Source organism: Carcharhinus amblyrhynchos, chromosome 19 (assembly GCF_965287045.1).
Source record: "Carcharhinus amblyrhynchos chromosome 19, sCarAmb.v2.hapA, whole genome shotgun sequence".
In the NCBI taxonomy this organism is placed as follows: domain Eukaryota; kingdom Metazoa; phylum Chordata; class Chondrichthyes; order Carcharhiniformes; family Carcharhinidae; genus Carcharhinus; species Carcharhinus amblyrhynchos.
Window position 1 is genome coordinate 42490319 of NC_137342.1, and position 14118 is coordinate 42504436.

Genomic DNA, 14118 nt, shown 5'->3' on the forward strand with positions numbered 1-14118 from the left:
TTATACTAAGTACACTAGGTTAGATAATTATAAAGTGCCTTATATACATAGTAAGAATTCGCAATGTGCCTGGAACAATATATGCAAAGGTATTATAAACTGCAAAGATATTACAAACTGTATATCCACAAATTAACCAAGTATTATAAGCTTAAACTGTATTTTCAACTCTGGCTTTGGCCAACTTTGTTCTGAATGCAGCAAGATGGGAAACACAGTGGTAGATCGACCAAATTCTGTTAATACAGTGGAGCGGCTTCTCTTATCTGTTTTTGGATACATGATAATAAGTTGAATCATAGGCCTGCTATTCACTGTGAGGCTGGAGCAGTCTCACGCTGACAAAGGGGGCCTCGGTTCCAGCGAAAGGATGACTCCTTTCACCAATTAAAAATCACAGATGTTGTTATTGGCCTTGGTTACTGATGATGACGTGGGTTAGGTTTCCTAGATAAAGGGAGAAAGAACCTACATGGGCAAAAAGCTAATAAGCTCCTACTCCTGCTGACATGTTACTGGCTAATGTTGAACATTGTGATGAGGCCCTCCAGTCTGATTGACGAGACTAGGCGGGGCATTGAAATGTTAAGAATATAACTATACCTGGAAATATTAGGTCAGAGAGCACAGTCAATCCTCAACTGTGTCTCTCTCCAGATGCACGCATTAGCAAGTAAATTTCTTTTTGTTCTTTAAACACATGCTGCCTATGAATTGGTTGAGTGAGGTTCAACAAATACAGGGCAACCCAAGGGGAACACCCTTCAGAAAATTCTTTTGACAGTCACTTAGTGTCGTAAGATGTGTAGGTTAGGGGGATTAGTGGGGTAAATGCACCAGGTTACAGGGATTATAAATTATAAAGAACAACCCAGCACGGGAAACAGGCCCTTCGGCCCAACGAGCCCGCGCCGCCGCATCGCCCTACACCTATTCTACCCTGGATAGGGTGGGGGGCCTGGGAAAGTTGCTCTGTTGGCGACTCGATGGGCCGAATGGCCTCATCTGCACTTGCAGGGATTCTATGAAGATGCTGAAAAAGGGTGGAGGAGAAAATAGCCTTGTTACCTGCAGATGTTGAATCAGCGACAGAGTAGCGGGCAATTTTCTCCAGGAGTACAGGAAGTCTCACACTGTACTTCTCCACCATTGCAATCCTCTCTTCCAACTCCTTATCCTCAGATTCAGCTGCATAATCTTTCAATCCACGCAAACCACCTTTACGTTCAAATATTTGAAGGAATGGATCCTGGATTACAAGGTCTTCTGAAGTGAAAGAAAAGGATATCATTAAATGGCTACACCATTAAATGGAAACTAGGAAAGCTTAAAAATGACAGCACTTCATAAGAAAGAAAATCAATGCCACACACGATAGGTTCAGACACTCATGCAAGAACATCAAATTCAAACGAGTCTTCCTTTTTTGATGCCAGCCTTTGGAACCCATTTATATTTTTTTGTTTCAATGTTATTTCTCTTATTGCGCACCTTGAGTACATTCGACACAAAAATAAATTCTGCCCAATTTCCCCTTTTTACTCCCTGTTTTCCAGCATTTCATTCCTGTTCCCAGGTGTTCAAGTCCTCTAAAATTCATCCATTAAAACGTCAGTCCACTCAGATTCAAGTATTTTCTTTCCTCATTGCAGGTGGTTCAGTAACTGGAATCAGCTTAAATCAATCATCTCTAACTTTCAAAATCTCCCTAATTTAAAAGGTGCACTGCTCATACAAGAGAATAGCTGTACCAGAATTAAATAAAGTTTTGGGAGGCGATGGCCTAATGGTATTATCGCTTGACTATTCATCCAGAAACTCAGCTAATGTTCTGGGGCCCAGGGTTCGAATCCCGCCATGGCAGATGGTGGGATCTGAATTCAATAAAAACAAAATCTGGAATTAAGAATCCACTGATGATTGTCGATTGTTGGAAAAACCCATCTGGATCCCTAATGTCCTTTAGAGAAGGAAATCACCTGTCCTTACCTGGTCTGATCTACATGGGACCCCAGAGCCACAGCAATGTGGTTAACTCTTAAGTGCCCTTGGGCAGTTGGGATGGGCAATAAATGCTGGCCAGCCAGTGACGCCCAAGTCTCACAAATGAATGAAAAAAAAAGTATCAGGTAAAAAATGTCACAAACATTATTCCAAATAAGGTGTTATAATTCGCTACTCATTCACTGAGTAAAATAGGAATCGGGAGCCAGACATTCCTTAACATAGGTTTATCCACCAAGTGCAGAGAATTCAGGCATCGACTCTCTATTACTTTTCACACACAGATAGAAACCAGTTCTTATACATGTTTAAGAATAATGCCCTGTTTCTCAAATAGCAACAGCTGCTCCCATTTACAGCTAAAGATTGCACTTCATTGTGACAGGATTGCAATATAGACCTAGCCAACTCCTGGTACACTGAAGTATGTTGCTCCCTCCCTCTTCTCATCTTGTGAGAAACAGTTTCTCTGTGGTTCCCAGAAGGAGCCCATTCAAAGGCAAAAAAAAAATTAAGAAACGGAATGGGGATTTGATCCAATCAAAAGCTAAACTCACTGGTTGCACGTTCCTGCTCCAGAATCATCAGCCTCCAAATATCCAGTAGTGTGTCCACTCCAAATTTATCAAGCCCCTAAGGAGAGAAGATTTGAGGAGTTCAGAGCACTAAAACAGACGAAACAAAGTTTTTTTTAAATGAGTGTCACAAGTAGGCTTACATTAACACTGCAATGAAGTTACTGTGAAAATCCCCTAGTCGCCACACTCCGGCACCTGTTCAGGTACACTGACGGAGAATTTAGCATGGCCAGTGCATCTAGCCAGCATGGCTTTCAGACTGTGGGGGGAAACCGGAGCACCCAGAGGAAACCCACGCAGACACGGGGAGAATGTGCGGACCCAAGCTAGGAATGGAATCTGGGTCCCTGGTGCCGTGAGGTAGCAGTGCTAACCACTGTGCCACCCAAAGGGCATTTATGCAGACTGCCTTAATGTGCAGTGCTGCAGTTTAAAACCCAGAGCTGCAACAGATGTCTGAGAAAATACTCACTCCAATGATATATATTTTGCTTGGATGTTCACTTGTCATGACGCGCACAGCCTCGTCAAATACCTCTACATCAGTCTTGCAGAGAACAGCCATCTGCCCAGTGTTATCAGCAGCATCACCTGCAATAAGGAGTTGATGAGAATGTTGTGGGCACAAACTCAGAGCAGCTTCAAACCCTATTGTGAATGGGTAAACGCACGCTGAATGCATTGCTACCATTCTGGTCACACGACTGGAAAGGAATGCTAAAGAAAATAAAGGAGGCAACAATAACAAATCCTACTGGACTTTAGGTGGCCTTGGCTTTGCTCATGCATTGTTTTTCTATATGAAATACCTGCTGCTTTATGGGATTCCATCAATTATCATGTGTCTGGATGGTATTGAACCACCAAAATTGCCAAGATGTACCAGCAGTCTGTATAGTTTTACAGGAACATGGAGGTAAGTTGCACAGTTAAATTCTGAAAGTAAATATCAGGAACAGAGTGGGATCTTGCAGGTGCAATTGTACTGGCTTCTATGTCACTTGATTTGTTGTGATTTTTAAACTATTTTCTTTGTATATTTTTGGTTCAGGAATAATCTTACAATGTTAATTTGCAAGGTTTAATTTCAATTTCATTCAAGTTCGGGTTATTATTAATATTCTGTATAAAAGTGCAAATATAGTCAAAAGAAATCAAACATTTTTCAATCTGGCATAGGAACATTTGTAAATTATTAAAAGTGAATTATCCTGCTTTGATTCGCCTGAAATGGAATACAACTGCCAGGAAAGTCAGAAACTTGTCTACTAAATTATTCAACCAACTCCAACTCTCATCCTTGCACTGAGCAGTAGCAGGAGTCAGGAAGATCTGGAGAAACCGTGGCACTGAAAATGTAATGAACACCAGGGGGGGTTGGGGAGAGGTTGTGTTCTCCAGCCTCCCAGCTGTGTGTTCCTTGGTGCCAGAAAATGGTGTGCGGTTCGGTGGTGACGGGATTCTCTGGTCCTGCGTCTGTCAATGGGATCTCCCACTGATGTCATCCCATGCAGCTGTGAAATCCACGGGTGTGCGCTGCCAGTGGGACCAAAAAATCCCACCGGTATGAAGAATTTACCACCACCACTTCCCCCCCACCCCCCAACTATGAAAACTTGAACACACAGTTTGTAAATTGGTTGTGAAATTTGTTGGAAACTTAGTGTTTTATGAAACTCGCCTGGATTATAAATTTTGCACTTTGAATTTGGTTAGGATAAGCATGATATGTTTCACTTCAGGTATGACTGAAATGACCCACTAGGGAGCTTTTATCAAACAAAATTTATTTAAAAATATCGTTAATGGTAAGAAAATTAACAATAGCTGTTATCAATTGCAGACAAAAGAAAATAACCACGATAATGTATAGCCCGTAACAAATATATTTAAGATGTTCCAATCAACTTCCTTAAGATATTAAAAAACTCTATACACAGGTTCAACACAACCAAGACTAATGCTCATGTGATACTGGAGCTGAGTCCTTTGGATGAATGCTGCAGTTCTTTTGAGGGACACAGACAAGTTTGGAGTCAGAATAGCTTCCCAGAACACCAGGGAGAGACTCTGGTCGAGCCACCAATAGCAAATTCTCTATTCTAGGGAGGGAAGAAGCCTTGCTTTCAGCTGACAAACAGAATTTCCACATGCTAGGGAGAGAGACACATGGCTTTCAGTCTGATGTCCCTTCTAAACTAATTGCAGCCAGCCCAAACAGAAAATGAAATCTTAAATTAGAAAAAAAAACCGTCCAGAATAAATCGGAGTACCGAGCATAAAGGTTGAAATGTTATGGTAAGGTTGTGTAAGGCATTGGTGAGGCTGAATTTAGAGTATTGTGTACAGTTTTGGTCACCTAGTTACAGGAAGGATGTAAATAGGGTTGAAAGAGTGCAGAGAAGGTTCACAAGGATGTTGCCGGGACTTGAGAAACTGAGTTACAGAGAAAGGTTGAATAGGTTAGGACTTTATTCCCTGGAGCGTAGAAGAATGACAGGAGATTTGATAGAGGTGTATAAGATTTTGATGGGTATAGATAGAGTGAACGCAAGCAGGCTTTTTCCACTGAGGCTCGGAGAGAAAACAAAACCAGAGGGCATGGGTTAAGACTGAAAGGAGAAAAGTTTAAAGGGAATATTAGGGGGGGCTTCTTCATGCAGAGAATGGTGGGTGTGTGGAATGAGCTGCCGGATAAAGTGGTAAATGCAGGGTCACTTTTAACATTTTGAGAAAAGCTTGGATGGGTCCATGAATGAGAGGGGTGTGGAGGGATATGGTCCAAGTGTAGGTCAGTGGGACTAGGCAAAAAATGGTTCGGCACAGACAAGAAGGGCCAAAAGGCCTGTTTCTGAGCTGTAATTTTCTACGGTTCTAACTGTACAGTTCTATAAAATGTAGGGTTCTCATCATCCTCTGTCCCCCAACGCGCACACAGACACTCAATAAAGTGTTCTTGCTCATTTACCATCTTGGCTTCGGCCAACCAAGGTCTTGTCCTTTACATGTTTGCACATGCCTAATATTGTTGCTGCAATATAGGCAATCTTGGGTCCAAATCTGAAACTCTGCAAGTACAAGAGTAAATGCTACGATCAGATTATATGTTAAGAATATCGTGGTCAAATAGTAATTCAGGTACAGTATAAAAATCACGTTTCTTTTTGCAATACTGCAGTAATATTACTTTGAGACAAGGCAGCTAATGACCATTATTCTGGATTCAGCACTCGGCATAGGAAGCAAGTTCATGGGGAGGCGATGGCCTAGTGGTATTATCACTAGACTATTAATCCAGGGACTCAGCTAATGTTCAGGGGACCCAGGTTCGAATCCCGCCACGGCAGATGGTGAAATTTGAATTCAATGAAAAATATCTGGAATCAAGAACGTACCTGATGGTCATGAAAACATTGTCAATTGTCAGAAAAGCCCAACTGGTTCACTAATGCCCTTTAGGGAAGGAAATCTGCCATCCTCACCTAGTCTGGCCTACACATGACTCCAGAGCCACAGCAATGTGGTTGACTCTCAACTGCCCTCTGACAACTAGGGATGGGCAACAAATGCCAGCCCAGCCAGTGATGCCCGTGTCTCACAAATGAATAAAAAACAAATTTCCATTGCTCTACCATCAGTGGCTGTACCTTTGGCTGTCTGGGCCTTGTCCCTCCCCAAACATTTCTTCCGCCTAAAAAAAACAGAAAATGCTAGAAAAATTTAGCAAAGTTTGGCAACATCTGTGGGGAGAGGCAATAGAATGAATACTGAGTCTTTGTGACTTCTTCAGAGCTGGAGTCATACAAACTCTAAGCTCCATTTCACTCTCCACTATTGTTGCCAGACATGCAGAGTTTCTCCAGCACCATCTGCTTCTGTTTAAGATTCCAGCACCCACAGCATTTTGCTTCGATCTGCCTCTTAGACCGATTCTACAAAGCTACTTCCTTGACCAAGTTGTTGGTCTTCTGTCCAAATATCTCTTCATTTGGCTCGATATCAAATTGTGTTTGGTAGGTAGAGATAAGATCGGCGCAACTTGTGGGCCGAAGGGCCTGTTTGTGCTGTAGTTTTTCTATGATTCTAACACTCCGGTGAAGCACTCGGACTGTGGCATAGGTGTTACATAAATGCAATGGGCAGTTCTCTTTGATGGGTTGTTACTGGACGGTGTGCGGTGATTACAAAGTATTTTGCTGCCGGGTCAGTCAAGACTTTCTTCTGTAAGGCTCGAAACAGGTATTGTGGCGATACGTCAATGAAGTGGCGTGTGCGAGTGAAGCCTTACCTGTGTCAGGTTAAATAAGCGAGAATGCTGGGCTTTTAGCACAGCATCCACAGTTCCCTTGAATCCATTGATCTGCTGATGTGGATCTGCCACAATAATCTTCCCACATTTCTGAGAGAGTACAATGTCCATGATTGCTGGAGAAAAGAGGAAAAGATGTTGTATGAGAGAGAGGTTATCCAAAATTAACCCCTTCAGTGCAGAAGAGGCTATTTGGTCCAGTGAGTCTTCACTGATTCTCTGACAGAGTATCTTACCCAGGCCCTCTCCCCCCACCCTATCCCTGTAATCCCATACATTTTCCATGGCTAATCTATCTATCCTACACATCCCGGGACAAGTTAGCATGACAATAAGGTGCCATTTAGCATGGCCAATGCACCTAACCTGCACACCTTTGGACAACGGGATGAAACTGGAACACCTGGAGGAAACCCATACAGACATGGGGAGAACATGCAAACTCCACACAGTCACCCGAGGCTGGAATTGAACCTGGATCCCTGGCACTGTGAGGCAGCAGTGCCGTGTCGCCCAATGACTTTGGGGCATCCTTTACCACGAGCAGCAAGGCTGCTGGTCAGCTTTGTGAACTTGCACCTTGCACAGTCCATAGTAGGCAATGCTTTGGAAAATGAGTGGCCACCAGCCCTCTTCAGCATAAACATGATATTATGGGCAGGATTTTACGACCTTGCTCGAGCGAGATCAGAAAATCCCACCCCAGGTCAATGGACATTTGTGTTGCTTGCCACTCGCCCAATCTGAGTCTGTGACGATAGAATTCTAGTGTATATCTACACTTCAGAAAGCATTGAACAGCATTCCAAAAAGCAGGATGGTTCAGGGTCCATGATATTTGATGTGAATCGCAGTACTCTAAATAGATACTGGACCAGAATGTCTCAGGTCAGTGCTCTTGGCAATAAGATAAAAGCAAAATACTCAGAAGCTGGAATCTGAAACAGAACCAGAAAAGCTCTAACAAAGAGTCATCTACACTTGAAACATTGGCTCTATTCTCTCTCCACAGATGCTGTCAGACCCACTCTTGGTCAAAAGGATCACCTAGAACCTGAGTAAGGCCATCTGGGCCAACAATGACAGCTGACACTGGAGGGGAACAACAGTCTCGAGACCATAGGCTTAGGTGAGGGATCTAAAAAGTTCTACATCAGTCCAACCATCCCTGTCCACACACTAGTCTGGTACACTGTAAAAAGTGTAGAGAAGCCACTTGGAATGCAATGGACTGACTGCAGTCCAATTCCCTTCCCAAGTTCATCTATTTTTTTTTCCATCCCAAGTCTTTTACAATTGAAATAGCTATGCTGGAACGCTAAACATCTGCCTGTTCCACATCACTGCTGTTGTATTTCAAACATGTTTACCATTTGAACTGTCCTCTCCCAGTTGGTAAAGGACAGCGGGAAACTCGCCTACCTGGGCTACAATCTTCAGCTTCATCTAAAAGGATGACATCAAATTGTGACAGGCTGGGTTTGCTGAGCTGCCAAGCTTTCAGGTATCCTTCAAAACAAAAACACAACATCTTATCTCCGGCAGGCAGTTAGCAATCCTGCGGTGTTGCAATTCATGATCCTTTCACGGGATGCGAATGTTTATTTATTATCATTAATTGTCCCTCAGAAAAGCAATGCCTTTTGCCCCCTTTCAACCTGATATGTCCAGTGTTCCATGTTTCCTCCGCCCAGCAAATTCAGCAGCAGAAATCAGGTTAGAATGATAGAATCATACAGCGCAGAGTCTGCACCGACACATTAAAAACGCCTGACCTCCCATCTAATCCCAACTGCCAGCACTTGACCCATAGCTCTGAATGTTATGATGTGCCAAAAGATAATTCCTTATTTTTAAAAAATTTTATTTAAGAATCTACTGACAACCATGAAACCATTGCCAGAGTCTTCACGGTTTACAGAATGGAAACAGGCCCATCAGCCCAACTGTCCATGCCGCCCTTTTTTTAACCCCTAAGCTCGACCCAATTGCCCTCATTTGGCCCATATCCCTTTATAGAACATAGAACATAGAACATTACAGCGCAGAACAGGCCCTTCGGCCCACGATGTTGCGCCGACCAGCTTTTTAAAAAAAAACACTAACCCACTAATCTAAACCAATCCCATTTCGTCCATAAACCTATCCACGGATCTCTTAAACGCCCCCAAACTAGGCGCATTTACAACTGCAGCTGGCAGGGCATTCCAGTCCCTCACCACCCTCTGAGTAAAGAACCTACCCCTGACATCAGTCCTATAACTACCCCCCCTTAATTTAAAGCCGTGCCCCCTCGTGCTAGCTTTCTCCATCCTAGGAAAAAGGCTATCACTATCCACCCTGTCTAAACCTCTAATCATCTTATATGTTTCAATAAGGTCCCCTCTTAGCCGCCTTCTTTCCAGCAAAAACAACCCCAAATCTCTCAGTCTCTCCTCATAGGATCTCCCCTCCATACCAGGCAACATCCTGGTAAACCTCCTCTGCACCCTCTCCAAAGCCTCTACATCCTTCCTGTAATGTGGGGATTTATGCCCATCTTACGCATATAACTGTCCAAATGCTTTTTAAAAGACAAAATTGTATCTGCCTCTATTACTACTTCTGGCAGCTTGTTCCAGACACTCGCTACCCCCTCTGTGAAAAAATTGCCCCTCTGGACACTTTAGTATCTCTCCCCTCTCACCTTGAATCTATGCCCTCTAGTTTTAGACTCCCTTACCTTTGGGGAAAAATTATTGACTATCTAGCTGATCTAAGTCCCTCATTATTTTATAGGTCTCTATAAGATCACCCCTCAGCTTTCTACGCCCCAGAGAAAAAAGTCCCAGTCTATCCAGCCTCTCCTTATAACCCAAATCATCAAGTCCCAGTGGCATCCTAGTAAATCTTTTCTGCACTCTTTCTAGTTTAATAATATCCTTTCCATAATAGGGTGATCAGAACTGTACACACTATAGGCCTTACCAATGTTTTGTACAACTTTAATAAGACATCCCAACTCCTGTATTCAACGTTCTGACCAATGCAAACCAAGCATGTTTAATGCCTTCTTCACCATTCTGTCCACTTGTGACTCCACTTTCAAGAAACTATGAACCTGTACCCCCTAGATCTCTTTGCTCTCCTCAGTGCCCTACCATTAACTGAGTAAGCTCTGCCCTGATTCGATCTACCAAAATGCATGAGCTTGCATTTATCTAAATTAAACTCCATCAGTCATTCATCAGCCCACTGGCCCAACCGATCAAGATCCCGTTGCGATCCTAGATAACCTTCTTCACTGTCCACTACGCCACCAATCTTGATGTCATCTGCAAGCTTACTAACCATCTGTCGATTGCCAGGAAAACCCATCTGGTTCACTGATGTCCTTTAGGGGAGGAAATCTGCCATCCTTATCTGGTCTGGCCTACTTGTGACTCCAGAGCCACAGCAATGTGTGGTTGACTCTTGACTGCCCTCAGGCAACTAGGGATGGCCAATAAAAGCGGTGCCTGTATCCTACAAATTAATATTCATCCAGGCACTTTTTAAAGGATGTGAGGCAACCTTCCTCCACCTCCCTCCCAGGCAGCGCATTCTAGACCGTCACCACCCTCTGGATAAAGAAGTTTATCGCCCTGCTTGCAATTTTTTTTTAATGGTATGGTTCTTACTAAATTCTGTTTAGTAATCTTTTCCTGCATCCTCCAAATCCACTGCTCTCACAGCAGTAATTTCAGACAGGTAAAGAATGGTTTAGATATCAAGACTGGAATAGGAATTTTTAAAAAGATAGCATCGACGTCATATAGTGAGGCACTTCTGTTACTTTGGCAAGGTGAGAGGAAGACTCAATGGGAAAGGGGACAATAGCATCACGGCAATGTCTGTGGGCCAACAATGCAAAGGGCCAAACTAATGCTCCCGAGGTAGGAGTTCAAATTCAACTTTGAAATTTGGGGGAATTTCAATTAAATCCATTAATTAATTTGGAATAAAACTCTACTTTCTCGATTGCCATAAAGAACTATCTGGAAGGAAGTGCACCATCCTTGCCTAATCCAGCCAAAACACAATCCCAGTCCCACGGCAGTGTAGCCTGGCAAGCCGCTCAGCTATAGTGGCTCAGTACCCACCCACTCGAGAGCTATTGGGGTTGGGCAATAAACACTGATCTGGCCGGCCATGCATCCCGAGAACAAATAAAAATTATAAATGCTTCTTTAATCTATAAACAAAAGCATCAGGGTCTCATCTCTAACATTGTCTCAACCAGTTGGAAGCTTCAATCCCTAGCAGAGGGGATGGAGTCGGCGGGGATATAGGAAATGCCCCCTGCTCCTACTTATCTGGAACAATAAATGCACTGAAAAAAAACTATCAACTTCACCATCGTGAGTCATGAAGTAGCCATTCTCCTCGGTTTCACCGAGGTCCATCATCTTTCTCCAAACCCTCTTTGCATCTTCAACTAGTTCCTGAAACAAGGAATACAATTGCTATTAAATTTTAAGATTTTTATACATAAAGTGATAGGACGGATGATATGGATCTCGCACAATCATTCAAGGGAAACTCTGCACACCAAATTTCACATAGCACACAAAGGGAGGCCTATCAGCTCAGGGGAGAGTGAGCTACACACGGGTAGACCAGTGTGTGGCACACCCTTTCTGCATTTTTCCCCTTTTGGTAACCCAATAATACGCCTCACCTCCCTCCCCATGGATTACCACTTAACACTGTTGCCAACAACAACTAGCTCTCATATCAGTCAACATGGAGCATCCTCCAGCTGAATTCCTGGAAACAGACCTGCTGACTGCCAGATCTGTCCAAACTCACTGACACAGCAGAAAGCTTCCAAACCAAATAAAGCAGCTAAAAGGGACCAACAAAAAACTAGAATATCCAAATATAACAGGATTGAATTTGTGACAAATTCACTATGCCTTCAGGATAGTTGGGAAAACAGCTTTTGAGCGCGGTGAGAAATATTCCAGATGCAATTTGTGAACTCACCAGGTTTTCTTGATATTCCGTGGGCCTGCTACCTCCCAGTGTGTTCTTACGGTGTCCTGGTACGTGAGAAATGGTGATAGTCTCGTCCACGGAGGAAAAGAACGTGCAGAGGCTTTGACAGATCACATTTGCTCTGAAAAAGCTGCCATGTGCTTCGGGAAGTGTATAAATAGCGAATGGTTTCAGTTCATAAGCCATTAACTTCTTCCTGCGCTGGTATCTAATGGAAGATTCAAGAGTTCAAATAATTTTTCTTTAAAACTGTGCCGCCGTCATGAAATATTTTAAAACACTTTCAGATCATGATATCTTGAGGCACAGCATCATCATTTCACCAAAATGCCCATTTGTCACCTGGAAGCATAGACTGTGCCCATCAGTAAGTTATTCAGGGTGATCTTAATAAAACCAATCCTGTTCTTGCCCAATGTCCCCACACAGATACCATCCAGTTGGGGTCACTGGCTAGTGATCAACAGAAGCCAAAAGAAGCTGTGACCAATGCAAAGGAAATGAACAATTGGGGTTTCTTTCTGAGAATAGGAGTTTCAGTATCGTCAATATGAGAATGGCATTGCACAGGTTAAAGATCACTCTGAACTAACCCAACAAACAGCCTTAACAAAGGGTCACCTGGACTCGAAACATCAGCTCTTTTCTCTCCTTACAGGTGCTGCCAGACCCGCTGAGATTTTCCAGCATTTTCTCTTTTGATAACCCAACAATACCTCTCATCTCCCTCCCCAAGGATTACCACCCTACACACTGCTTCCAACACCAACCTCGTAATGAGATAGCCCGTCACATCCCCAGGACATCCAGACTGCTTTACAACTTTTCACATTCAGGCAGCAAATGAAAGAATCACCGGTTAATCTGTTGTTAGTCGAGTGGTAAGAGAGGGGGGTGAATCCTGACTCAACTTTCAACATTTCCATTTGGCAATCACCACTGTGAATTGTCAGCCAAAAAGGTGCCACCTCCAATAGTATGGCTCTCTGTCAATAGTGCATTGGGCTGTGTCACAGTAGACTGCCTGCTCAAGTCTGTAGTACAGCTTTGCATTCAGAGAAGCAGTGTTACAATCTCAATCACATTGACACTACATTCAGTTCATTTTTTTTGGAACAGCTGTGAACATTTCTGCGCTCACAAATTGCACTGAAACATTACTTGGGATTGCCCGGTCCAGCTGAAAGATTTTGATCCTTGATTCTGGAGTCAAATGTGCGTCCAGGGGGTGACAGAGGCACGATCTAATCCAGCACAGTATCATCAACCTACACTGAAAACATCCTAACCCAGAATGGCACTTCCATCGCTAGTCAAATAGTTAATGCATTGGGTTTCATTTTCCAAAATTCCGGGGAAGACGCCATTAGATTAGGAAGTAACAAATGTAACATCATTGTTCACAAAGGGAGACTGACACAAAGTAGGAAACTATAGACCAGTTAGCTTAACATCCGACATAGGGAAAATGGCAGATGGGGCACAATGTTGGTAAATGTGGAGGTCATCCATTTTTGGTAGGAATAGCAGCAAAATGGATGATTATGTAAAATGGTGAAAAATTGCAGCATGCTGCTGTGCAGAGGGACCTGGGTGTCCTTGTGCAAGAATCACAAGGAGTTGGTCTTGCAGGTGCAGCAGGAATTTTGTCCTTCATTGCTAGATGGATTGGGAATTTAAAAACAGCGAGGTTATGTTGCAGCTGTATAAGGTGCTGGTGAGGCCACACCTGGAGGACTGTGTACAATTTTGATCTCCTTACTGGAGAAAGGATATACTGGCACTGGAGGGGGTGCAGAGGAGATTCACTAGGTTGATTCCGGAGTTGAGAGGGTTGGTGTATGAGGAGAGACGGAGTAGACTGTGGCTATACTCATTGGAATTCGGAAGAATGAGGGAAGATCTGATGGAAACATACAAGATTATGAAGGGAATAGATAAAGTAGAAGGAGGGAAGTTGTTTCCACTGGCAGGTGAAATGAGAACTAGGGGGCATGGCCTCAAAATAAGGGGGAACAGATTTAGGACTAAGTTGAGGAGAAACTTCTTCACACAAAAGGTTGTGAATCTGCGGAATTCCCTGCCCAGTGAAGCAGTTGAGGCTACCTCACTGAATGTTTTTAAGACAAGGATAGATACATTTTTGAACAGTAAAGGAATTAAGGACTATGGTGAGTGGGTGGGCAAGTGGAGCTGAGTCCACAAAAA

The 14118-nt window shown here is 43.3% G+C and overlaps 1 protein-coding gene across 5 annotated transcripts in view; it reads right to left on the minus strand.

Moving 5' to 3' along the window:
• fbxo18 (F-box DNA helicase 1) overlaps positions 1 to 14118 on the minus strand; it is a 50715-nt gene that overhangs the window by 12890 nt on the left and 23707 nt on the right. For all 5 annotated transcript variants that reach the window (XM_080207663.1, XM_080207662.1, XM_080207667.1 and 2 more), the window contains 8 exons: positions 11899 to 12118; positions 11267 to 11354; positions 8314 to 8400; positions 6871 to 7007; positions 5551 to 5650; positions 3055 to 3173; positions 2562 to 2637; positions 1069 to 1266 (listed from right to left, as the gene is read on the minus strand). In XM_080207663.1, the coding sequence (XP_080063789.1) occupies positions 1069 to 1266; positions 2562 to 2637; positions 3055 to 3173; positions 5551 to 5650; positions 6871 to 7007; positions 8314 to 8400; positions 11267 to 11354; positions 11899 to 12118 (1025 nt within the window). The remainder of the gene's footprint in view (positions 1 to 1068; positions 1267 to 2561; positions 2638 to 3054; positions 3174 to 5550; positions 5651 to 6870; positions 7008 to 8313; positions 8401 to 11266; positions 11355 to 11898; positions 12119 to 14118) is intronic.